The 23,216-nt window shown below is 35.5% G+C and overlaps 5 protein-coding genes and 1 long non-coding RNA gene across 14 annotated transcripts; 3 read left to right on the top strand and 3 right to left on the bottom strand.

Annotated features, from left to right (window-relative positions):
- Positions 1 to 5,666: 5,666 nt before the first annotated feature.
- LOC147949237 (putative glucose-6-phosphate 1-epimerase) lies at positions 5,667 to 8,635 on the bottom strand. 3 transcript variants are annotated; one of them, XM_087490039.1, is made up of 9 exons: positions 8,125 to 8,635; positions 7,730 to 7,804; positions 7,182 to 7,238; positions 6,940 to 7,100; positions 6,712 to 6,852; positions 6,504 to 6,606; positions 6,304 to 6,403; positions 5,971 to 6,227; positions 5,667 to 5,814 (listed from the first exon to the last, which is right to left on the bottom strand). In XM_087490039.1, the coding sequence occupies exons 1-8, from the start codon at positions 8,218 to 8,220 to the stop codon at positions 6,019 to 6,021; spliced, it is 942 nt and encodes a 313-aa protein (XP_087346165.1). In that variant the 5' UTR covers positions 8,221 to 8,635; the 3' UTR covers positions 5,667 to 5,814; positions 5,971 to 6,018. The 3 variants fall into 3 exon arrangements, with proteins under 3 accessions (XP_087346165.1, XP_087346172.1, XP_087346168.1); XM_087490046.1 differs by having other exon boundaries at positions 5,667 to 5,809; positions 8,125 to 8,519; XM_087490042.1 differs by having other exon boundaries at positions 5,667 to 5,853; positions 8,125 to 8,482.
- Positions 8,564 to 15,142, bottom strand: LOC104734157 (villin-5). Of its 6 annotated transcripts, none has more exons than XM_087490028.1 (24): positions 14,879 to 15,142; positions 13,845 to 13,962; positions 13,650 to 13,749; positions 13,490 to 13,558; positions 13,172 to 13,408; positions 12,901 to 13,078; positions 12,681 to 12,813; positions 12,423 to 12,585; positions 12,189 to 12,336; positions 11,989 to 12,095; positions 11,696 to 11,851; positions 11,559 to 11,627; positions 11,406 to 11,474; positions 11,175 to 11,312; positions 10,975 to 11,103; positions 10,727 to 10,874; positions 10,566 to 10,576; positions 10,322 to 10,462; positions 10,106 to 10,231; positions 9,940 to 10,005; positions 9,524 to 9,866; positions 9,232 to 9,410; positions 8,986 to 9,145; positions 8,564 to 8,883 (listed from the first exon to the last, which is right to left on the bottom strand). In XM_087490028.1, exons 2-23 carry the CDS (start codon positions 13,898 to 13,900, stop codon positions 9,032 to 9,034), a joined length of 2,880 nt encoding a protein of 959 aa, XP_087346154.1. In that variant the 5' UTR covers positions 13,901 to 13,962; positions 14,879 to 15,142; the 3' UTR covers positions 8,564 to 8,883; positions 8,986 to 9,031. The 6 variants fall into 6 exon arrangements, 2 of the variants coding, with proteins under 2 accessions (XP_087346154.1, XP_087346158.1); XM_087490032.1 differs by having other exon boundaries at positions 9,232 to 9,404; XR_015583584.1 differs by lacking the exon at positions 10,566 to 10,576.
- LOC147949236 (uncharacterized) lies at positions 8,994 to 11,155 on the top strand. The gene is made up of 2 exons (XR_015583596.1): positions 8,994 to 9,439; positions 9,522 to 11,155. It is a non-coding gene; the product is annotated as an uncharacterized LOC147949236 (long non-coding RNA).
- Positions 15,143 to 15,149: 7 nt separating the features above from the next.
- On the top strand, positions 15,150 to 17,777 carry LOC104734125 (2-methoxy-6-polyprenyl-1,4-benzoquinol methylase, mitochondrial). Of its 2 annotated transcripts, none has more exons than XM_010453646.3 (9): positions 15,150 to 15,450; positions 15,643 to 15,781; positions 15,900 to 16,026; positions 16,111 to 16,172; positions 16,272 to 16,427; positions 16,536 to 16,680; positions 16,776 to 16,847; positions 16,928 to 17,036; positions 17,485 to 17,777. In XM_010453646.3, exons 2-9 carry the CDS (start codon positions 15,688 to 15,690, stop codon positions 17,584 to 17,586), a joined length of 867 nt encoding a protein of 288 aa, XP_010451948.1. In that variant the 5' UTR covers positions 15,150 to 15,450; positions 15,643 to 15,687; the 3' UTR covers positions 17,587 to 17,777. The 2 variants fall into 2 exon arrangements, with proteins under 2 accessions (XP_010451948.1, XP_010451940.1); XM_010453638.3 differs by having other exon boundaries at positions 15,292 to 15,450; positions 15,637 to 15,781.
- Positions 17,778 to 19,527: 1,750 nt separating this feature from the next.
- LOC147949235 (large ribosomal subunit protein P3y) lies at positions 19,528 to 20,448 on the top strand. Its single transcript, XM_087490176.1, has 2 exons — positions 19,528 to 19,778; positions 20,142 to 20,448. The coding sequence occupies exons 1-2, from the start codon at positions 19,581 to 19,583 to the stop codon at positions 20,304 to 20,306; spliced, it is 363 nt and encodes a 120-aa protein (XP_087346302.1). The 5' UTR covers positions 19,528 to 19,580; the 3' UTR covers positions 20,307 to 20,448.
- Positions 20,449 to 20,684: 236 nt separating this feature from the next.
- Positions 20,685 to 22,932, bottom strand: LOC147949234 (18S rRNA (guanine-N(7))-methyltransferase RID2-like). Its single transcript, XM_087490164.1, has 9 exons — positions 22,682 to 22,932; positions 22,492 to 22,567; positions 22,146 to 22,229; positions 22,015 to 22,070; positions 21,830 to 21,886; positions 21,633 to 21,682; positions 21,391 to 21,543; positions 21,101 to 21,230; positions 20,685 to 20,986 (listed from the first exon to the last, which is right to left on the bottom strand). The coding sequence occupies exons 1-9, from the start codon at positions 22,778 to 22,780 to the stop codon at positions 20,822 to 20,824; spliced, it is 870 nt and encodes a 289-aa protein (XP_087346290.1). The 5' UTR covers positions 22,781 to 22,932; the 3' UTR covers positions 20,685 to 20,821.
- Between the last annotated feature and the right edge of the window lie 284 nt (positions 22,933 to 23,216).

Genomic DNA, 23,216 nt, shown 5'->3' with positions numbered 1-23,216 from the left:
TAATGGCGTTTTTGTTTTCTGTATTATTTTTAGAAATTCAAATGATTCCCCCTTTCTACACATAATTCTTTTTATCAATTTGTATATTAAAACGTATGTATTCTCCATCATCATCATCATCATCATCATCATCCGTACTGGGTGTTATCCAACCATACCCAAAAATCCCATGATTATCGATTTTATCTGACACCAAGTTTCATGAGATAGATCCTCTTATAGTACTATATCACTTGTTATAGCAATTTTATAGACTGATTGACTGAATAACACTTTAATTTAGACTTTGTCGTTTTCAAAATTGAATTGGGTGAAACAACAACAAAGACGTTTAGGTTGGTGATTAAATTGCGTCCACAAAGATATGCACGTCATGTTGCATACAAATTTAAGACTGATCGGTAACCGATGAGTCGTCCTTAGATTACCATTTAGTAATCTAAATTATTAATCGTTAACAACTTAAAGTTGATATATAAAAATGATTCGTTTTTTGTTTTAAACGTTATGGTCAATGACGAAAGAGGAATATAGTTTAAGTTTCTTCATAAAATTCCAAATTATATAACAACCTTTTTTAAAAGAAATTAATTGTCAGCACATGATTTAAGTGGCATTTTTAAGTTTCATAATAACTTGAAGAAATATTTAGATATGTAATGTTGCTTGTCTTCTACTTGTTTCGTTTTCTCCTCTCAAAGAAATCTGGTGCTAACATGGGGCTTCGACTACGCACCGACGAATCGTAATTATGCTTGAATTAGTATACAATATTTACTAATATATGTTTTTGTCGCATGCTCACCAATACATTATTATAGTATATGGCTAAACGAGTAACGATGCTAAAATATGTTTTAAGTGAAACCTAATTAATAGCAATCGGATAAGTGAAAATATACTGTATAATTAAATTTTTAATGATAGAGTTCACAGATCTAACCAATCTTTCAACTAATTGCCGGTGCATTAAGAAACAAATCTCATCGATCGTGGTTTGCTATTACCGTCCTTAAACCCAGATCCCAAAAAGATTAGTGTATATCAATATTAAACAATTCAAACGATTAAGAAAACTATACATATTGATCTGCGGACAATATTATAATTCCCAAATATATTGTAATAGAAAAATCAAATGATTCCTTCCGCGGATGCATGCGTATGTTATTAAATTGGTAAAAATAGTAAGAAACTATATAATCTAATTATTGTAGAGAACAAGAAGAGTTGGCTGGATTAGGCGGGGGCCATGTGAGACGAGAAGCAAGGAGTAATTTAGAATAATTAACTCAAACCGATATGATCTCAAGTACAATACTTAGCACTAATTTACCGACACGATAATTGTTTTCCTTGGCTTAAGTTAATACTATAAAATCAGATTGTTTTTAGAGTTCCAAAGTTTGAATCTGGAGGTCAACATCTAAATTTCGTATGCGTACTACATCACATAAATTATTGTTGTTGATTCTTTTTAGTTTATATATATAGACCGATGATCAATACTTGCAATGTTTTGTATGTAAATAATTTATATTCGTTGCAAATAAATGTGTTATACTATAGTATTCATTACTTTTCTTAACCTCCTTTTCAGCTTTTTTTGGTTTGTTAAATACTAACTCATAGTATTAGCTTTACCTAACAATTCTGATTGTATTATACGTGAATTAATGAAAAATAATGGATCAGAGAAAATCATATCATTTTTTTTGTCCGCCGCATGTTAGACAATATTATAAAAACAAACCAATAACAAAAGATATGGGTGCTATATATATATATATGAATAACAATTTGTTTGGTCGTAATATGACTTATATTGTTGTAATACTTAAAATAATTATCTAATATTCTTACAAGAAATTCATAGCCATCAACATCAACAACCAAAAAAAAGAAAAGAAAGATTCGAAATTAAATAACTTAGAAATCATTCGTTTACCATAAATAAAGTAGCACACGAAAAATGCATTTGGATTGACCGAGACTTAACAACATTTTGCTTTCCAAAATCAAAAGTAGTAGAAATATTGGTCATATAATGACTTTATGATATATGTATGTCATGAAACTAATAAAAAAAAAAAAGAAGTAAAAACGGTGAAAATAAACAAATGGTGATTTGGTCATAGTATAGTAGTATACCAAGTATTTAGTACAGTATTTACTAGTAATCAATTAATAAGTGAATATATAATGTAAAAAGAGAAATAATAACAAGGGAAGTTAAAAGTGAAGTGACGGCATGTGGAAGCAAAGAGTTAAAAAAAAACAGATTTGGGATTTTATAAAAATTTAATAATAGAAAGAGTAAGCACGCGTTGTAGCCTTTCTAACGTACACTATGGGTCCTTTGTTCTACCCCACTATAGTGACTATACACACATCCTCATTCATATTCTTATATAGTATTTTTCTTTTTCTTTCTGTGTAGAGTAGTATAACATAAGGAACGATGAGTCGATGACTACTACTATTTATGATTTACGATCAGAATAATTAATACAGAATACTTAACATTTTGTTATTATTAGCATTGGAGCGATATATTTTTAACAAATGAAAATCCAAAACCCAACAGTGACTAATCCTAGGAATGGATAGGATCATTGACAACAGTTGTTTTTCTTTCACGAACTCATCACATGTCAGAACAAAAGTTGGGAGTTCAAGTAACGAGTTTTGTTTCCAAATTGAAATCGAACACAGTTCAGTGTTATTATTACTTACGTACCGACACACGTATTAGTTTTAGCTAGAGCCTAAGATTAATATTATTAATCGTAGTGGTGGTATTAATATTTTATATTTATAAGATCCGGCCGACGATTAGTGTAAGATCGGACTTGCATATTCACTGATGAAGTTACAAAAATTAAACATTTTTAGATAAATAAATAACAAATTCAGATAATTACGACATCATTAAGGTTTTTTTCTCAAGTGATTTGTGGATCCTTATTACAAGCCACGTGTCGGATACCTGAACAGATAAAAATGGGCCTTCGTCATGTCTCATGTGGTTTTTATATTTTAATTTTCTTTTTTCAAGTGCAAGTTTGTCCACTTGTCACTTGACTATTAGATTTAGCTTTAGCTTATCTTCACTAGCTACTAGATACTTTCTGCATTTTTTTTATTAGATTATTATTTTGTACTTTACATATTATATATAGTACAGCCGAAAACGAAATTTGAAATTACAATTTTGGAAAAAAAAAAATTGATATCCTTAATATGTTGAGAATGATCCTACATTTTTAAAAATAAATAATTAAACTATATTTGTTTATTAATATGATTTGTTGATTTTACTAATCAAAAACCTTAGTTTTCATCCCAATTTGATCTTAGGACAAATTAAGCATATTTGGATATTACATTTGCAGTACTAAATGAGTACAATGTTTACTATGGAGAGTATATTTAATTTAGTAAAATAACAATGACCAAACTAATAAGGACAACTTCACTTCAGCTCCCACATACAACGAATCGGATTCAGAATATGATGACTTCGTAACCAATGAAAAAGCATTAACGACAAAAAAACGACCATTAATTAATTATTTTTATATTAACTTTTAAATTAATTTTTAATGTAAAAGTTAGGGAATCTCTTGATGTTCGAGCCAGATGTAATCTTGTGTGGATCCAAAAAAATGCCCCTTTTTTTTTTAGTTTTCACAGAACAGTGTCTTTGTTAGATGTGTAAATGTAATTGTAAAATATCCCACGTTGGTCTACTATCGTCCTTTTGATCTTGTACTTGATCTCTCGAGTTAGTACTAGTTTACTTCTATTCTATCAATTATTATGGCACTTCAATTATTGATGTCCATATCAACCCATTAACTTTTTGTAACTATAAGTCTATAAAATATTTTCTTAAACTAATGTTGAAGTTAATGCTCATTTGTTGTTATTTAGACAAAGTGGGTGTATAAAAATCTCAAAAATATGAAAAATTTCTCTCTCTCTCTGAGGTCGCTCTAGCCGCCATTTCCGAGTCACCAAGAGGGCAACCGATCTCCGGCGCCGGTGTAGCTATTGCTCGCCGGCGTCGGACCCTGCCGACGTTTTACTGCCTAGTTTTCCTCCCGAAAAATCCAATCTCTTCTCGTTTTTTGTTCTCTTTTAAACCGTCCTTTCGGTTCTTTTGTCGGTGCTACTTCCGCCGCTCCTCCTCTCCTGTCTTGTATGGAGTTTGTCTTACTGGAGTCTCCGGAGCCAATTTGTGTACCGGTGTTCTGTCCGGCGTTTTCTTCGGTGTGGCGAGGTCCCTTCTCGGATCTGGATCTGGATCTGGCTGTCCCTCAAGGTTTTTTGGGAGTTTCGTTATTTCCGCTTCCTCCGCTAGCCTCTTCATGCTGGTGCCTTTCGGTATGTTCCTTGTTTTCCCCCCTCTCTTCCGCCGTTGTGATGGTGCCTTGACCTTGTTAGGTCTTGTGCGGAGGCCCCTGAAGTTGTTTGCTTGGTGGGTCTGGTCCAATACTTCTTGGATCTTTGTTGGAGCTTTTAGAGCTTGTCGCAGGGTTTGTTTTCTTCTGCAATGGGAGCCACCGGTCTGTTTAGGTGTCGCCGGTGTTAGAAGAACTTTGTGTTTTGGATATACTTCTATCCATTACCGTGGTTGGACTGGATATACTTCTATCCTCCACCTTGCCTCTGCTTCTTTGTCCAGGTTTTTGGAGAAGAGCAATCAACCGCCACACTTGCTTCTGTGGTGCTTCAACTGTTGCTATCGTTTTGTGCGGCCAGCATCTGTTATTGAGGGGTGCTTCCCAGAGACTTCTTTCTCTGTTAGTTTCGTTAGCTCGTCAGCCTGGTGCCCTGTCACCTTTGTCGCTGCAGCCCAATTGTGGATTGTTTTATCTGCCCTTGTGGTAGACTCAATCTCGTGCAACACCTCATCTCATGTGTGTGGTGTTGTCCAAGGTGTCTTCTCACTTATCTGCTTTATTGTAATCAAGGATCAAGATCAAGGATCCAACGATTTCAGTTATTGTCGATGTGTTAGGATTACTTGTTCTATCAATCTATCTGCTTTTATTCGGTTATTGATCTTGTTTTGGATCAGGGAGTCGTAGCTTTGGTTCCTCCCTTTGTAACTTTCCCTCCTTGGAGGTTGATTTAGTATGATATAAAATCTTGGTGCACAAAAAAAAAAAAAAGACAAAGTGGGTGTATCAACTCAAGACAGAGACATCAATGTTCACTTAGATCCTATGTACTGAAGGTTAAAGATCCAAAAAAAATATGGTTTCTTAGATCCTGATCAGATCTTGAGATCTTCAACTTTAAGGACTTGGGTCAGAATTCATTTCATTTGTTGGTATTATATATTTTGTTTTTATCATGCTTTTTTAAGAGATGACATTTTATTTCACTAGTTTTTACTCTTACACGGTTACACCAACCAAATACGAACAACCTATCCAAAATCTTTTGTCACGAGCAAACTTTATTACCGCATTACGTTTAACCCACAAATGTTAGAGGTTGAATAAGACCAGGCGGGTTAGTTGGTTTGCTTAACATCTAAATTCAAGACATATCCCAACGTCATAATTAAGGTTGGATTAGTCAACCTATATTACTAGTATTAGTCAACGAATTGATCATGAAGTATAATTAACCGACATTTAACGATTGGAAAATTTCCGGTGCAAAGTCTCTTGTCTTGATCCTCAAATCGTTAATGTTTGTCGTTACAAAAGAGAACTAAGAAGCATTAAGCAACAATTTTATTCAATCTCAGTTTCTTTAAATAGTATATCCGATGATCTTCAACTCCTCCTCCCTTCACTTGGTTTTTATACAAAGCAAATGTAAACTTTATTAACACTATAAAATAACAATAACAAGCATCATTACGCAAAAATGACAGAATATGATAATCAAAACGAAAGATTTGTATGTGCTCAAGAAGAATCTAAATGGCCAAGAGTAAACTGAAGTTACCTGCAATTAAAGAGAAGAGAAGTATGATGTTTTTGGAGTTTGAGAGAGTCACTCAAGGACTTTCTTGGGGTCAAGCTGTCCACTGGAGTAACTAGACGGAACTGCTGAGAGTTCGAGTCTTCCCTTCCATTCTTCACCGGGTTTCAATGTGATCGGTCTCTCGATAGCTGCAGCTTCCACACAAAGAAAATGCTTATAGTCTTCATCTCCCAAGTCAGAGATCGTCTTTGATTTCTTATCCCAAGGATTCCACACCACTGAAAGATGATTACCAAATGATTCAGTCATATTAAAAAAAAAAAACTCAGATTCTGATCTCAATGCGGATCTTACCAGCGCCAGCAAGCCCGTCCTTGCGAATAACAAAAGTCCTCTTTTTCTCATGGTCCAAAATGGCAATCTTTGTAGGCGTGCTTAGATAAATCTTGTCAATCTATTGTTTTTCACCCAGTAACAAGTGTTTTGTTATGAGTGATGATGATACTAGACACAAAAGATGTTTCAGAAAGGGGAGATAGGAATAGAAAACTTACTTCAGATTCAAAGGTTATTGCATCGCCTTGTTCGGTAAATCGTTCTCTGTTCTTTAAGTTGTCAAGATAATCCAATGTTTCCAATCCTTCAACCCGTACTTCACTGAACACAAGAAAAACCAATGCATATCAGCATATTACAAAATCTTTATTAATACTCCAAATCTTCTTCAGACAGAAGTAAAGAAATTTATGCAATGAGATTTACCTGATGTCTGAGACAGAGAAATAGGTGTGATAAGCAAATGTGAATGTAAACGGCTTTCCATCAGAGTTGGTGTTTCTGATACGGGATGTCAGAGTTAATTCTCCTTCGGTCCCCAAGGCTACCCTCAGCCTGTACTCAAAACTGAAATGGACACACCAAATATTTTTAGTTTAATACAAGCAAATTGTTTTGAGAAAATATAGAGAATGAGTTTTTGAGGAATCTTACTTGTGAGGCCAGATCTTCAGATCGTCTTCAGTTGGCCTTAGGATCAGGTCAACAAAAGCATTAGAACAAGAATTCGATGGCAAAGGAGGCGGGCTAGCATCAATTTCCCAGATCCTATTTCTAGCAAATCCATGTGATTCAAGTGTACCAAAGTTACTGAACTGCACACACAAAATTAGTATTTCATCAGTATAATGAACTCTAAAACGAAACAAAACAAAGGAATAAATATGGGCATTTACTTGTGGAAAGCATAGTGGAATCCCTCCACGAATTGGTTTCGGGGGCTTGAATATGGCCTGCACAATGCATAACACATGTTTTCAGATATCTATTGTTTGTAACTTTGTAGCTTACATACAAAGATAGCCGTGTAAGAAAGACTATTCTAATATGAGCAAATTACTAGACTTCAAAGTAAAATGTTGTCTATTCTTTCACTTACATGCTTCTATAAGAATTTAAGCTAAAAAATGAAGTTAAGATCTTTTCCATTTACATATCTATGGAACGATGTAAATAACCAAATTTAGACAAAGATTTTTCCTAATCTTACATGAACTTCCTTGAGCCAATCATGCTAGATAAAAAGACAAACCTCGCTTTTGCATTATAGAGACACAATCAACCAGAGAAACAACATAAGATACATAAATATTTAGCATCATCAAACTGTGCTTCTTAAGGTACCAAATATCATCTCTAACGAAGTTGGAAACATTTAATCATTAACAAAATGTCTCGTTTCGTCAATGAAACTCAATTGAAGATTGGTATAAATCAGGAGTACCTTGCTACTGAGATGAAGTAACTCCTCTCCGTTCTCATTCTTCCAAGAAGTCACATGACTACCATACAAGTATATCTGCAACCGTTCCAGAAACCAAGATAGATATCAAGCTCACACTCAAAAAAATCAATTAACCTCTGTGAAAACAGCAACAGATTCATAAATTACACTAAACAACTACACATCCTCCTTCATCGACAATAAACAAGCAGATCCGGTTCATCCGTTTGCCTAAAACAATTACATAACTCAATTACACTACAACTAAATAAACTCAAGGATCTAAGAAAGAGATTGACAAATCATAATTCATACTTACGAAATCGATCTCGATCTACATCACAGATCAAACAATTATACAGTGAAAACAGAGAAAGAGGGAGGGAAATATATACCTCGGCAGAGCGGCCGCGAGACTCGCGGAGGATGATCTTATCAAGGCCATTGATGCCTTTAGCGAGCTCAAAAGGATGACGCTCCGTCGCCGCCATGGAGAGTACTGAAAGTAGAAAAACCAAAAACAGGATCGAGATCCTGAGATTCTCCGTATATATCGTCGTTGCTACTCTTTCCTTTCTCTCACTCTCTTTATCTTTTTGTTTCCTTCTTCACTCACTGCTTCTTCACGCAAAAGAGGGCAAAAAGGGAGATTTGCTGCAAACCTTTTTTTTTTGTTGCCGTTTTTGTTAGAACCGTTCTCTCTTTCACGACAGCGTTATGTTTAGTATTCTATTTTTTAATTATTTTTTTTGTAGACTTTCCAATTTTTATTTATTTTATATTATGGATTAAGGAAGATTACTGACGAATGAGGACCATAGAATATATAACATGTTTAAAGATAAGATTTAATTTACATTGGGTTATTCAATAAGGAACAGAGGTTTGACCCAAAAAAAAAGGAACAGAGGAAAAATCAAGGCCAGGGAAAAAAAGAAAAAGAATCTCACAGCCAGACATATATCTTGATGAGATCATAGAACAAAACAAATAAAAAATCCTAAGTATCAATTTAAGAAAATTTGAATACTGTATGTATATATAATAAGTAAATATAGAGAATATACGAATTTTGAATTTGATTATTTTGTAAGCAGCTCAAAAAGATTGCAGATTAAATGTATGATTGCCCTCTTTGTGTTTTTTTCTCGAAACTGCAAAAAGAGAATAGGAAGAGAGATAAACAAAATTTAAACCGGTCTTATCATCAATAGGTGTAAGATTGCACCAAAATGAGATAAAGGCGAAACACTTACGGTGGGTTTTGGGTTAAGATGAGGGAGAAGAAGACTGAGTGAGTGTTCAGAAGAGACTAACAGACATTTTCAGCTTGTTTTGTTTCCATTTAGGCAGTTTATAAAACTCATTCTTTGTCATCTCAAATTTCTCCTTGAACTCTGATAATGTCAAGTACGCCTGCAACAAAACCAAAACTGACCTCTTTAAATACAAACCCAATAAAACGAATGTTATATAATAATATGTGTTTTAAGGATTCTGACCTCTCTTCTAGTGAGATCGATATCTGAAACAGGATCCTCTGAGTCGATTTTGAGGCGTTCGTATGGGAAAGTAGGGAGGTTGCTCTCTTCTTCTGCTTCTTCTTCTTTTGAATCTTCATGAATGCTGCTCATTGCTTCTTCCTCGTTCGTCTCTGATGTCGGTTTTGCTTGGTCTGTAGCTTCACACATCAGAAATGATCAAAAAAGGGTGAGCTCAAGATCTCAACTTTATTCATCAAATTGATAGTTTAGGGTTCAAATATGAAGTTTTGTTTTTGTTTTTGTTTCAGACCTTCAGAACTGAGGCTAGTAGGTGCTTCTTGAGAAGGTGGCGGAGATTTTTCAAAAAGCGCTGTACGAGCAGCTATAGCCGCAGATTTAGGAGCCATCTTTGAGAGGTCTGGGGCAAGAGATTTCGGGTAAAGCTTCCGGATCATTGGGCTAACCATAGGTGGTGGAGTTGATTGGTTTCTTATGTTTACGCTCTCAAAGTTTGCTGCAAGTGCATTGAAAGCTGGAGACCGTCCCCTCACGCGGGCCCTGTCTGGACTAAAGGTCATACTTCTGGACCGAGGTTGTGATTTGTCTGGAACAGCGGACCTGCTGCTATATACAGGGACTCTCCTTTTAGGTTTCTGAGCAAAGAAAGGACACAAAGATCAAAATAGAATCAAGATTGATTTAAACAAATGAGTTAAAAGCTTTTACATTTAGAAGCGGTTTTCCTTTGTTTGTCAGGATCGCAAGCTTTCTCTGGAAAGAGTCTCCATGCATCTGCAAGAAGCAGTTTTATCACTTAGTACGAGTTAGATTCCGAGGAGCGAATTTGAAGCAAGTAGGGAGAGAAAGAGAGAGAGAGAGAAGTTTCACTTACAGCAGATTTAGAAGAGTCCCAGGTGAAAAACCGAGTGAAAAATGGAGGTTCATTTCCTTCCGTTACAATATATATCGGTGTTTCGCTTGCTAGATTCTCTAAGAGGAAATCATGCTTGATGAATTTCTGTTGGGGAAGACAATGAAGCCAAGGATCTATAAGAACTAGTACGCAGTTTTGTACGTTAATCTAGTTGATGAATGGATCTTTAAGTACCTCTCCAATGGCTAAAACTTGTGGTTTTTTCTTGGGGTCAACCTGTTGTCCCACCCAGGCAAAGATCTCAGTGTGACAATCAAGTATGAAGATATCTTCAGTCATCAAATCATCTTGAGTGAAGTTGAAGATCTCTGTAACCTATACGGGCATAGAAAGAAAGAAAGAAGAACCTCAATTCAGAACCAGAAATGTGAGATTATATCATAAATCACGCCTCATAAAAATGAAAACCATATCCTACCTTCAGATCGTCTGGTAAAGATAGCAACATCCGCAGAGTATCACCGGAAGATCAAACCGGGAAAAACCATCAAATACAAGTTCAGAACAGATACTTGTTGAATTGTTAAAAGTTGAAGTGAAAACCCCGGAACGGGAACAGATGTTGTAAAATGGTTTTACCGTTTGAGAATGTGCAAGAGAAGAGATGAGGATCACTCTCTCCATCCATTTTGATCTTCTGGCTCGGATATTCTGATTTTCCTCCTAATATTTCCCAAAACTGTTCGGACTCTGAGCCTTCTTTATGTGCCTTAGTGGGTTCATTTGGCTGTACAAAACAGAAAAGACCAAGAATCAGATGTTCCACCATATGTGAAATCTGAGAGGTACGTTCCGAAATGCAGAAACAAAGCTCATTAACTGATTACCTTAATCAAATCCAACATTCTCTCCATAAGTTCTTGATCGTCCGAGGAAGTTAGATTGCCACACCAAGTGAAAACAGTAGAATCGCCATGTAATATATAACAGTGTGAAGAATTTAATCCTGTGGAAACCTGTTGGAACCAGATAAGTATTTGAATTACCAATATAAAAGCTGTTTAATTATGGTTTATAAGAAACATACTGCTTCTATCTGTATGGCTTGCATGTTCTCGGGTCCAGAACCTTGAACCCGAAACAGCGCAACACCTTCTGCATCATAAGTAGTATCAGGGATTTCGTTCTCTGCTATGTACTTTTTGAAAGCATCACTTAGACCACCCTGAGACGAAGATAACATTTTTCTAGAGATTGTGATATATATTACTTAAAACCTACGGAAATAAAACCTGAAGAAAAAACTTAGATATTAGACCTTGAATGTGATGAAGCTTTGCATGATCACAAAAAACTGAACTGGTTCCTTTCCCTCGTAAATACGAGCCTGCACCGAATTAGACTGATAAAGTTGTATCCAAAACGAATATTCACCTTTAAATCTATAACAAGAAAAAACAGGAAGAAGCACCTGAGCCGGCATAAACTTCATGGATTCAACCATCTTGCTTGCCATGGAAATGGCAGATGCTCTGTCGTCCTATATAAATCATCATCAATTAGCACACATAGAGAGTAAGAAGTTACACAGTATGTAAAGAAGTTTACCTCAATGCTTTGCTTTCCAAACCAAGTACCCACTAGATGTTCCTCTCTGTCTTCTCCGGGATATGAGTACCGGAATATATAACAATCTCCGCTGTAGAACTTTGTCTGCTCCGCTGCTTCGAGAAGGATCTTTTCTTCATGATTGATTCGCCAGACCTGAAAACTTTCATAGTTAGCTATCAAAAGGGATATAGACATGCGATCACCAAACGTGTATCAAAAAAACTATGTATTGATTATGTTCACTTATTCGAATACATAAATGCCGGTATACACTAAGACATATTCACTACCTGGAGATTTCCTGTGCAGTCAATGTATGGCTTTGGTTCATCTTTAGAAGAAGAAGAAGAAGTCTTAACTAGGCCTTCAACGTTAACTCCTTGCCGTTGCAAAAGAGCTGGCGAAAAGACAAACAGAGTAAGTATCTCGTAATTGAAAGTTTAAAACTCTGAGCAATTTGATCGATGTGGATAGTACTAGTATACTAAACCTGCGACTTTGCCCCTGCCTTGCTGGGGCTCAGTCATGGTACTTGAAGCCGGCCATGAATCAAACTTAGATCGGAACATCACTGTTTCATACCCTTCCATCACACTGACCAGGTTTGATTTTGGCCGTTCAGAAGAACGGAAAAACTCCTGAAAAAATAAAGAAATGACAATGTAACAGTGTAGAAAACCCATAAAAAAAAAACTATTGCTTTGGTGCATGAGAAGAAATTTACATCTGCAGTTTCACTTGCGTTCTTTCTTTCGTCAATTGAAGTATTTCTTCCCTTCCAAACGAACATTTCAAGACCGCAATCGAGAATATAACATTTGTTAGTGTCCAGAAGCTCTTTCTCCAAAGATTCAGCCTCTACGGGTTCTGTCTTTCCCTTTTCAACACTTGAAAGACCAAAACATGTGTCATGTCAGAACATTATCTGTTGCAGTAATTGGTCAATTACGAGGAAAATTCTGTTAAGATCAAAATGTTCCACCTGAAGAGTTTGATCCCAACAGATTCAGCGGTTGCGTCATCATCGACTGCTGCTTTCTTAGGAAGCGGAGCAAACCCACCAAACAAACCCCAAAACTCTCCAGCTTCAGCATCAGCCATCATCCTCCCATCCTCTACAACAAAGGAAAAAACACATTATACTCAATATAGTTGGTATAAAATCTTAGCCTCCATGGTTTTTGACGGTTTAGTTCAATTACCAACAGCTGCGATATCACACTTTCCATCATGGTAAGTGTCTTTAATGTACTGAACAACCTCAAGAGCCTTTGCTCTTTCTTGAATACTCGACTTAGAACCATTGAATTGAAAAATTTTAGACTCTGTATCAAGAATGAAAACGTCTTCGTGGTTGAGAGTCGATCGAACAAACGGAACCTGTGAATGAGAAAAAGAATGCAAATGAAGATGAAACACATAAAGAACCAGTGGAGGAAAAAGAAACTACAGGACATTATAAAATGTACTTGCCTCTTTTACACGAACGACATGTTTGCCTTTGCAGATGTACAGACGTGTCTGATGCTCCTCAGGCTTTACGTGGTTGAACCCGGACGCAACTCCACCTTCTTGAGGTATTATGCAAGGTTTGAAGTAGGAAAGAAACTTCTCGGTTTCGTGACCCTGTACTTCTCGGTACTGAACAGCACGCCCACCTAAAGCTGAATCTAACTCAACTGTCATGATGGCGACAGCACCTGCTTCATCCTGTTTTCATCAACACACCACCATGAATCGGATTCATTGAAAAATATGCACAGAGAAACGAGAACATGAAGAGACTGTTACCTGACTGGAATCTTTACCGAGCCAGTAGTGGATATCGTGATGCAAAGAACCGCTTTTTGATGCCGTGGTCTGGTATGAGATAGTTAGATAAACAAGGTTTTAGACACTATATATAACTCTATAAGATTAAACCAAGGAAGAAACAAGAAAGACTACCAACCTTTAAGACTATATAGGAATCCCCGGTGTAAAATTTACCATGGGACTCATTTGGAACAGTGACAGGTTTGAAGTTCTCGATACGCCATATCTCAATCCCGCTGTAAATACAATTTACGAAAATAAAGAAGAGATGAATCAAAAACATTACAGAAAGGACTTAAAAAATGTAAACACCAAAAAGTGAGAAGGTTACGATTTCTGGCCAGCTCCTTGGAGAGCCTGATCCAAATCTCTCATGGAAAACGTCATTCTGGTTTTGTGCAAAGCTTAAACTCTCCCCAGCTTCTAAATTTCCAAGAAACAAACCAAACCTGCCAATATAGTTAATGACCATGAATCGACACTTTAATTCAAACTCAGAGGACGTTGAAAATGCAGATTTCTAGAAAAGAGAAACATAAAAGGTTCTTCTCAATATCTCAATGCAAACAAACCGAGATAATCTGATCTACACAATGTACTTGAAAAGAAGAAGTACAAAGTTATTGAAATGCATGGTCCAATGTATACTAGAATCGTTGAAACAACCATTGTAAACCGCAAACATTATCTACCGTCTACTCAACAACTACAACATAAAAAGATACCCTGATCCTCAAAAAAAACCACAGGAACAGAGGAGATTTGGCAAGCAAAAACCAATAACAAGAAGAAAAAGTCTTCACCACAAACGCGTTCAAATAATTCAATACGAACAAGTAAATTCATACCAGAGATGGAATTCATCAAGATTTGAATCAGAGGCACATATAAATCACAAAAATGAAAACAACAAAGTCTTATGTGATGAGAGGAAAACGAGCTGGACGAATATAAGAAGTACATAAGAAGAACACATGCATGAAGGCTGAAGCTGATACCTTTTTTTAACAGATCAAAGAAGAAAAACGTATAATGCTGCGATCATAGTTTAGTTTGTGAGAAAGAAGAAAAAATGGTAAAAAGGAAAATGAAAAATGTGATGATCCGAGAAAATAAAAAACGAACTTTGTGGTGAAGACTTCTTCCCGCTTTTTCAGGTTTCTCACTTCGAAAAATTCGCAAATTCAGAGAGATAAATAATTAAATTTTAATCCAATATTTATTATTAATCTTTTAAAAAATAAACAAAAATTTATAGATTGAAATGTTTATTTCTCTTTGAATTTTTTTAAAAAGTATATTAAAAAAAAAAAAATTAATCGTGAGCTCAATTAACAAAATGCACTAACGAGTTTGTTTCCTTACCGAAGTCGCAGTCGCAGGTGAGTTTATTATATCTCTAATCTCTTTCTCTCTTTCATCTTTTTGCTCCTACGATCTCGTCTTCCTCGTTCGCGGAACCAAAACAATTCTCCGTCCATAACCGTAGCCTTGAACGGCGGTTTTCGCGCAAGTGGATTCCGAGTCTCACCAGATTCTATTCTCCTCATTCTCATTCTCACTCGATTGTTCGATTTTTGTTTACCTCTCTTAAAACTTCGAACTAGGGTTCTAATATGTTCCGATCATGGTTTCTACTTTCCCGATGAGTAGTTTTAAAACTAGACCCACTCTTAATTCAATTTATTATCGGTTTAGCAAACCAACTCGAATTTAATATGAACCGGGACTATAGCATAATGGGCCTATTTATACTATATATTATAAGGGCCCAATCTGTTCCTTTGTAGAGGTGGAGAGACGAGAGCCAATAACAAAACTCACCGTTCCTTCTTTCTTCCTCCGTCAAAACAAAAAACTCTGGTCGGTTCCCGGCACCGACGTGTCCTACAAGAACAACACGTGTAATTTATACACCACTCTCGATCTCGGAGCTTGTGAGTCCCATATACTTATTTCTTTGTTAAAGATCTCCCTTCATTCTGGAGTTTAAGAACGTTCTTGCTCGAGCTTAATTTGATAAATTTCAAATTAGGGTTTCGGTTCTCTTTCCGGTGACTCGGTGCATTCATAGAATCAGTTCGACAGCTTATCTGTTTTAATTTTGTGGGATTTGGTTGTAGGAACAGAATTTGGAGTAGAAGACTGTAATTTGTAATTCTATATAAGGAGCTATGGCACTTCGATCAGTAAGCAGGAGGCTCGGGAGCAGGATTTTGAATCACCGTTCCTTTGTTGCTTCGCTTCATTCTCATGCCACAAGTTTCGGTATCACTACTCTTTTAAAGATCTATCCTTTTTTTCTCTTGATTTGGTTATTCTATATTGTGATCTCTCTTTGATCTTTACAGTGGGAGTTTAAATTTGACGGTTTTTGATTTTTCAGGGTTTCAAGAAGTTAAGGAAGAAGATAAAAGCAAATTGGTTGGTAACGTTTTCACTAATGTAGCTTCGAGTTATGATATTATGAATGATGTGATGAGTGGTGGCTTGCATAGGCTATGGAAGGAAAGGTTAGACTCTGTGATACTTTTATCACAGGTGTTATGAATTGCTCTTGTGCAAAATTAACACATTCTGTGGTGTTGTGATTTCAGACTCGTTGGGAAGCTGAGTCCATTTGCAGGGATGAAGCATCTTGATGTGGCCGGTGGAACAGGTTAGTCGAAACAATTAAACATAGAATTTTTACTGTCTCTGATCACGAATCCATATATCATAGAAACTTTTTGTCATAGATATTGGTTGTAATACGCAGGTGATGTTGCGTTTAGGATCTACGATGCTATATACAGTGTCAAACGAAGAGCATTGCAGAAAGTTGATGAGGCTTCTCTTGAAGAGACTCAGATATACGTTTGTGACATTAATCCTAACATGTTAAACGTTGGGAAACAACGAGCTGCTGAGAGAGGTGAGACATCAGAATTCTTTGTGCATCAAATTTTGTATCCTCTTTTTTTTTCCTTTATAGTTTTTCTATATATATGTGAGCTCAGGCTTCCTTTGCTATCTTGAACAGGTCTAAGGGATAACAAGTCGCTCGTATGGGTTGAAGGAAATGCAGAAGCCTTGAGTTTCGATGATAATTCAATGGATGGTTACACTATTGCATTTGGAATACGGAATGTCACACACATTGAAAAGGCTCTAGCTGAGGCTTATAGGTACCTACTACAAATAATTGCACCCTCTTCGATTCAGGTGTATTTTCCTGTTACAGCGTTTGTGTATAATCTTGTAAAACTCTTCACACTGTTAGGGTACTAAAACGGGGTGGAAGATTCTTGTGCCTTGAGCTTAGCCATGTAGACATTCCGATTTTCAAAAATCTGTAAGTTTCGATGTTGTGGAAGTAAGTACTGAAGTCTTTTTTATTTCTTTGATAATCTCACTTTGTTTCTTGTGTTGCAGATACGATTTGTATTCTTTCCAGGTCATCCCACACATAGGGGAACTAATCGCCGGGGACAGGGAATCTTATCAGTACTTGGTTGAGAGCATTCGTCGGTTTCCCCCTCAGGTTCAAACATTCACCCTTTTGTTACCTTTCTTGAAAATATCGTATAATTACACAGTTTTGAGCTTAGTTTTCCTGTGTTTTCGTGATTTTTCTGCGCGGCGTGGAAGACTTGTATAAAAATGGTGTAGTCATCATATGATGTTTTAACTTGTTGGTTTCTTCAAGAACATTAGTAATAACATGCCATGCTCAAATCTTTAGTTAAAGGTTGTGTTAGAAGATAACTTTTAAGTTTTAATTTGTGGGCTTCTTCAAAACCATTAGTAACAACTTACCATTATCAATACTATAGCTAAAGGTTCTGTCAGATTCCAGTAAAAAGATCAGTGTTAAGTTATGATAGCCATGATTATATGAGCATCGTGTGTGATCAGGTAATGTCTGGTCTATAAGACGTTTTTAGTTTTAGGCATGTTTTGTAATCACCAGATGTATGAAATGAGTGCAGGAGAAATTTGCTTCGATGATCGCAGACGCAGGATTTGAGAAGGTGGAGTACGAGAACCTTGTTGGTGGAGTTGTCGCCATTCACTCTGGCATAAAGCTCTGACCTCTTCTCTTCTCTTCGCTTTTGCTTCTGCTGTTTCAAACCCAAACTGTAAAAGTTGGTAGGTAATAACTAATAAGGCTCTGCATAAGAGCAAATCTACCACATAACTGTTGATTCCCCTCCATTTTTGAGGAAGTTTTGTTGATTTTAATCCTATGATTAAATTAAATATTTACTCCGCTTCACATAAAGCTAATAATACTCGAATATATGTCTAACTGTGATTGTCAAAAAACAATATATATGTCTAACTGCATATAACAAAAAGAAAAGTTTAATTTGTCTCAACTCATGTTAAACAGAAACACTAAAAACAACCCCACAATACAAGAAATGACCTCTGCTTGACAATTACACAAGTTGAAGTTCATCATACAATAGAGAAAGCTATGAGGGACTCTGTTAAGTAAATAAATTCAAATGTAAGGCATATAGCTCTCATGAAAAGCTTGTGTAACTCAATTTCCTTGATATAAATGCAGAGAGAAGCTTTGAAAATCATATACAGTTGACAGTTCCAACCAACTGTGAAATGAAATCTGTGGGATATGTTTGGTTCTAAGAGATGAAATACGAAATATTTATATGGTTTGGAGCCAAGGCATATCCTTCTCGATTCCAATCATACTTTGACGCAAAAGCTACAACCCTCTTATAGTCAATATAACATGTTCATACAATTTTGAGTTTGAAGATATTTTGTTCCATGAGAGAAGAAGAAACCTTTTTTTTAGCTTCAATGAGAGACAAGCAAACTTTAGTGATGATGCAATTGCAAAACGAGCTTCTTCATCTCCTTTGTACTTTGCTCTATGAGAAATTGAGAATGTAGTACTCTTTATCATTTTTCAAAGTTGAGGCATGCATGTTTTTGAGTTACAGCTGAGCTACTATACTACTAGAAGATACCCCGTGCTTTAAGCACGGGTCAACATTTTTAAAAAAATTTATAATATACAATAAAAGTTATTGTTATATATTTTTAAAAAAGTTATTTTGTTTGAGATAATATTTATTTTTAATTTTTCTGTAAATCTTTTAGTCTATCTGAATACTAAGTATTTTGGAATATTATAGTATTTTATTTTTGACGTATATTACAGTTTTATATTGTTTGTTTGTTGTATTTGCATCATTATTTTGTGAAATATAAAGTAGTAATTTTAATATTATAATTGTGAGAAAATAAAAATTATTAATTTATCATCTATATAAATTTAGTTTTACCAACCTGCCAATATAGAAATTAAAACATATATTTTTCATAGATTGATTAATATATCTTCGTTTTAAAAAATTCAAATCACAACATATGCAGAAAAAATTCTGCACTTTATTAATCATAACTATTATATGAAAATTCCAAACAATTTGTATATAAAATAAAATAAAGATGATAGGAGAATCATAATTTGAAATCTTAACAAAATTTTCGAAATTTAGTTATTAAAAATAATTATATTGTATATTTGGATATAAAAACTTAGTTTTTAAAATTCTGATTGGTTTATATTTTTAAAAAAAAATTATTTAGTAATTTCGTCCATAATTTATTAGAGAGAGAAAATATTTTTTTTCTAGATTTTTTTCTATTTGATCTGTAAGTGTTTTTTATTTTTTTAATTAATTATATTTATTTAAATTAATTAGTTAAGCTTAATTAAAATTTTCTAATGGCAATTGAATGTAATTTTTTATCCATTTTAAGGTTAGTTTTATATTTGTACTTCCCAATTAATATAGTAGGATAAGTCTATAACACAACCCAAATTTAAAAAAGAAAAAGAAAAAAAGAAGAGTTTTTAATGGGCTTTGTATAGGGCCCATTTACTAAAGCCTGGTCAGTATTCTAGGGTTCTTAGGTTTTCATCTCACACTGCGTCGTGAAATAAAATCATATATAAACATAACTACGCATTTTTTTGGGGGGGCCGTGAGACTAAAACCATTTCACAGTTGAGAAATCTCGCCGCCGTTTGAAGAAAGAGACAGAGATGGGAGTTTTCACTTTCGTTTGCAAAAGCAAAGGCGGAGAATGGACCGCAAAGCAACACGAAGGAGAGCTTGAAGGCTCCGCTTCTTGCACTTACTCTCTACAGCGCAAACTTGTTCAGGCTGCTCTCTCCGCCGATTCATCTGGCGGCGTTCAGTCTTCTTTCTCTCTTGTCTCCCCTACCTCCGCCGTCTTCCAGGTTCATCAATCATCTCCTCTTCCCCCTCTTCCCCCTCCTATATATGTTCGATTGCTGGATCGATTCTTAGATTTAGTCGAAGATATGAACGAGAATGTATATAGCTATATGTTTTGGTTTAGGCTCTCATTTCGAGATTAAGATCACTAAATCTAATTCAATCGTAATTTGTTTCTGACCATTTGATCGGACTTTGTGATAGAATCGGTATACTTAGATCCATTACTTTCTGATTTTGGCTTTGATTTTAGTATCTACTTGTTATGATTACTGCATTGTTGAAAATGCTTAGTACAAATTTTGATTCTGAAATGCGTTTTGGATCCTTTTGTGTTGATAAGAACATGTTTTATATCTGAGTAGGTGATCATCGGTGGTGGTGGTGGTGGAGGATTTGCTGCCGGAGGAGGTGCAGCAGCAGGAGGTGGCGGTGGAGGTGAGTCTGCCGCAGCTGCAAAGGAGGAAGAGAAGAAGAAGGAAGAGTCTGAGGAGGAAGAGGGTGACTTTGGATTTGATCTCTTTGGTTAAGAGACAACAACAAAACTCGTTTAGCTTTTTGAACTTCTCTATCTCGATTTTTGGTTTTTTCTCTGTTTTCAAATCTTAGATTGAACTTCCAGCGCTAAGACTATAATGTAATGTCAGAAATATATGTTTGTTTCTGGTTTCATCTCCTTTTTATTATGCAATCATGTTCGTTTCATAAGTAAATCTCTTTTCATTGTTGTTCAATCTGGTAAATGGTGATTGCTTATATGATCTCATTCACCCATTTCACTGTTTGGCTTCGGGTCCATTGGTTTAGGTTTACCCCATTTGTTGGACACTGGTGTGTTATTTTGGAACTTTTTTTTGCCAAAATCTAGTGTACGTGATTTTGTTGCTAATACCCATATAAAACACTTCTTTTTAAATAATCTGCATTCGATCATAGCAACAAAAAAGTTGAGCACACACAATTAAAATTGAAAACAGAGAGGATGATCAAGTACTTTTAGTGACAAAACTTTGTATAGAGCGTTTCAAGTATCATAAAACAAAAACTAGAAACACGATTTGCGTTTTCGTCCGGTGTACTTGGAGTCAGCAGGAACATCGTTTCCTTTTCTTCTACTTTGCTCTTTCTTCCTTAATATCCATTCCCTAGTTTTCCCTTTCTTGTTTGGCTTCTGCCTTTTCCTTGGCCTATTCCGATCTGACATAGACACCTTTTTCCCAACAAATAAAACAAAACCCCGAGAATGGTAAATGAGATTTCGATATAGTAGTGGCAAATCACAAGACAGTAATGAGATTCCGTGATAGAGAGCCATAGTTTTTACCATTCCACTCTCTTCGTCTTCGCTAAAATCATCTTCAGAGCAACCCTCATCACACTCATTTTTACCGGTTTGAATACTTGTCTGAACAGAACCACATGTGAGGACCAAGAACTCTTTTCTTTTCTTAGTACTGCATAAGAGAAAACATTGCATGTGTTCGATATAAATGTGTGAAATCAAACACAAAAAAAAAAAAACAGTTTTTTTGAGCAGCTCATAAGACTACAAGACCAACTTTATTTTCTTGATTGTAAAAGAATGTTATCAATGGAATTGGCAACAACACATACCTGTGTGGATAGTCAACAACAAGTCCACCTCCAAATCCAGCTTGTAAGGCCTGGCGAAGAATCAATTCACGCTGCTTGATATTCTCAGGGTACACTTGAAAAACGGCTCGTGCTCCTCTTGACAAGCAGCGGTATAGTGACCCAAAGAAAGCCCTTAAAAAAAAATTTCAGAGGTTAAAAGATCAGTTTTGCAACACACTTTCTTTACTCAGTTCAGTAAAACTTATATGATATACACCTACTTTAGCCTCAAACGAGGTTCATGGGATGTCTTATCCGCATTGCATAACCACTGAAATCAAAAAAGCATATGATAGGATCAAACCCAATAACAAACAACTATGGTTAAATCTAGAGTAAAATACAAAGAATACAACTAGTGGAAAGAAGTATAGATTCCAATAAATCAACGATGATAAGGTAATATGAGAAGTAAAACCTGAACAGCTGATATACTGATGGCTCCATCGATAACTCCTGGACGAAGACCTAATCCCTGAGACAGTAATACATGTGAATAAGTAATCACTAATATGTCAACGTACAAAAGAAAAATCAACTAGCCCACAGAAAAATCTAAGAGAAGATGATAAAACTAAAAGTGAAGCTAATATATATATATACCTGACCCATGTCACCAAGTAAAAGATCACCCTCAACTTCCCTTTCCACAGCGACATCTACATTGTTACCACAGGACTTAGATCACAAGAGAAGGGGAATGACAAGAAACAGTTTACAAAGAATAGACTTACTAAGCATAGAAGCTGAAATGTCAAGACCAAGCCAATGATGCCCGTATTCAGAAATTGTTTCCCCACTTAGGCCAGATCCACACCCTGAAACCAAAATAGAGAGATTAGTTCTTCTCTGTTCTTGAGAACAAAGCTAAACAACGAGACACTAACATAATCAATGATCTAAAAGCCTAAATTTTTTAGAATGATGACCACATTTGTTGATTATCCATAAACCAGCAAATCAAATTTTAGTTACAAAATGTCAACTATACATGTTTAATATGTGCACTGATACACAGATTCTGTTGATACCAATAGAGGAGATTATAATAGAATAAAAAAAGGATCCATTTTTTTATACCAATGTCGAGTAAGAATCTAGGAACTCCATCTTCGGGCAAAGCAAGAAGCTCCAAAGCTCTCTCTGACAACTTAGCCTATAAACCATACAAATGTTTTTTTTTAAGCAGAGAGATTATAAATGAAAAAGAAAAAAAGAGAACAAGTGCTAAATTGCAGGAGAAACAGAGAGATAAGAGATTTTGCAAAACCTGAATATCGACGATACGGGAAGAAGAAGTATACTTCCGAGCTTCCGTTTCATCGTAAAATATCTCCGGCGGAGCTAGCAACTCAGGTCGATTTGCCATTATTAAGCGTCTGTTCTAGAACAACGCTCTCTGGTTCTGGAGGTGGATGAAAGAAACGAACGGCGTTGAACCTTTTTTTTAGGGTTTAGAGCCCAAAAAAAAAAATAAAAACAATTAATCGCAAAATCCGCTTGATGGTTTGTATTCGGACCGGTTAACCAATTACATCATCAGTGATGTTCTTCAGAGTTTCCGGTTTGGTTAGGTGCTCCAATTTTTCCTTACCGGGTTGGGAAGATCCGATTACAATATACGGGCCTTAGCAAAAAAAACAAGTGTAATTGGGCCTAAACTTTTTGTAGCTCATTCTTACAAATAATTGGTAACTAAAATCCAAAACCATAATTTGTCCCAAAAAAAAAAAAAAAAATTCCAAAACCATACCAAAAAAATCTCAAAGTGTGTAGTAAAAAAAGCAAAAGAATACGTAATAGTT

This window comes from Camelina sativa, chromosome 2, assembly GCF_030686135.1.
Source record: "Camelina sativa cultivar CO46 ecotype springtype chromosome 2, ASM3068613v1".
NCBI classification, from domain to species: Eukaryota; Viridiplantae; Streptophyta; class Magnoliopsida; order Brassicales; family Brassicaceae; genus Camelina; species Camelina sativa.
Note: the sequence above shows the minus strand (reverse complement) of the source record. Positions and strands in the feature narration are given on the sequence as shown.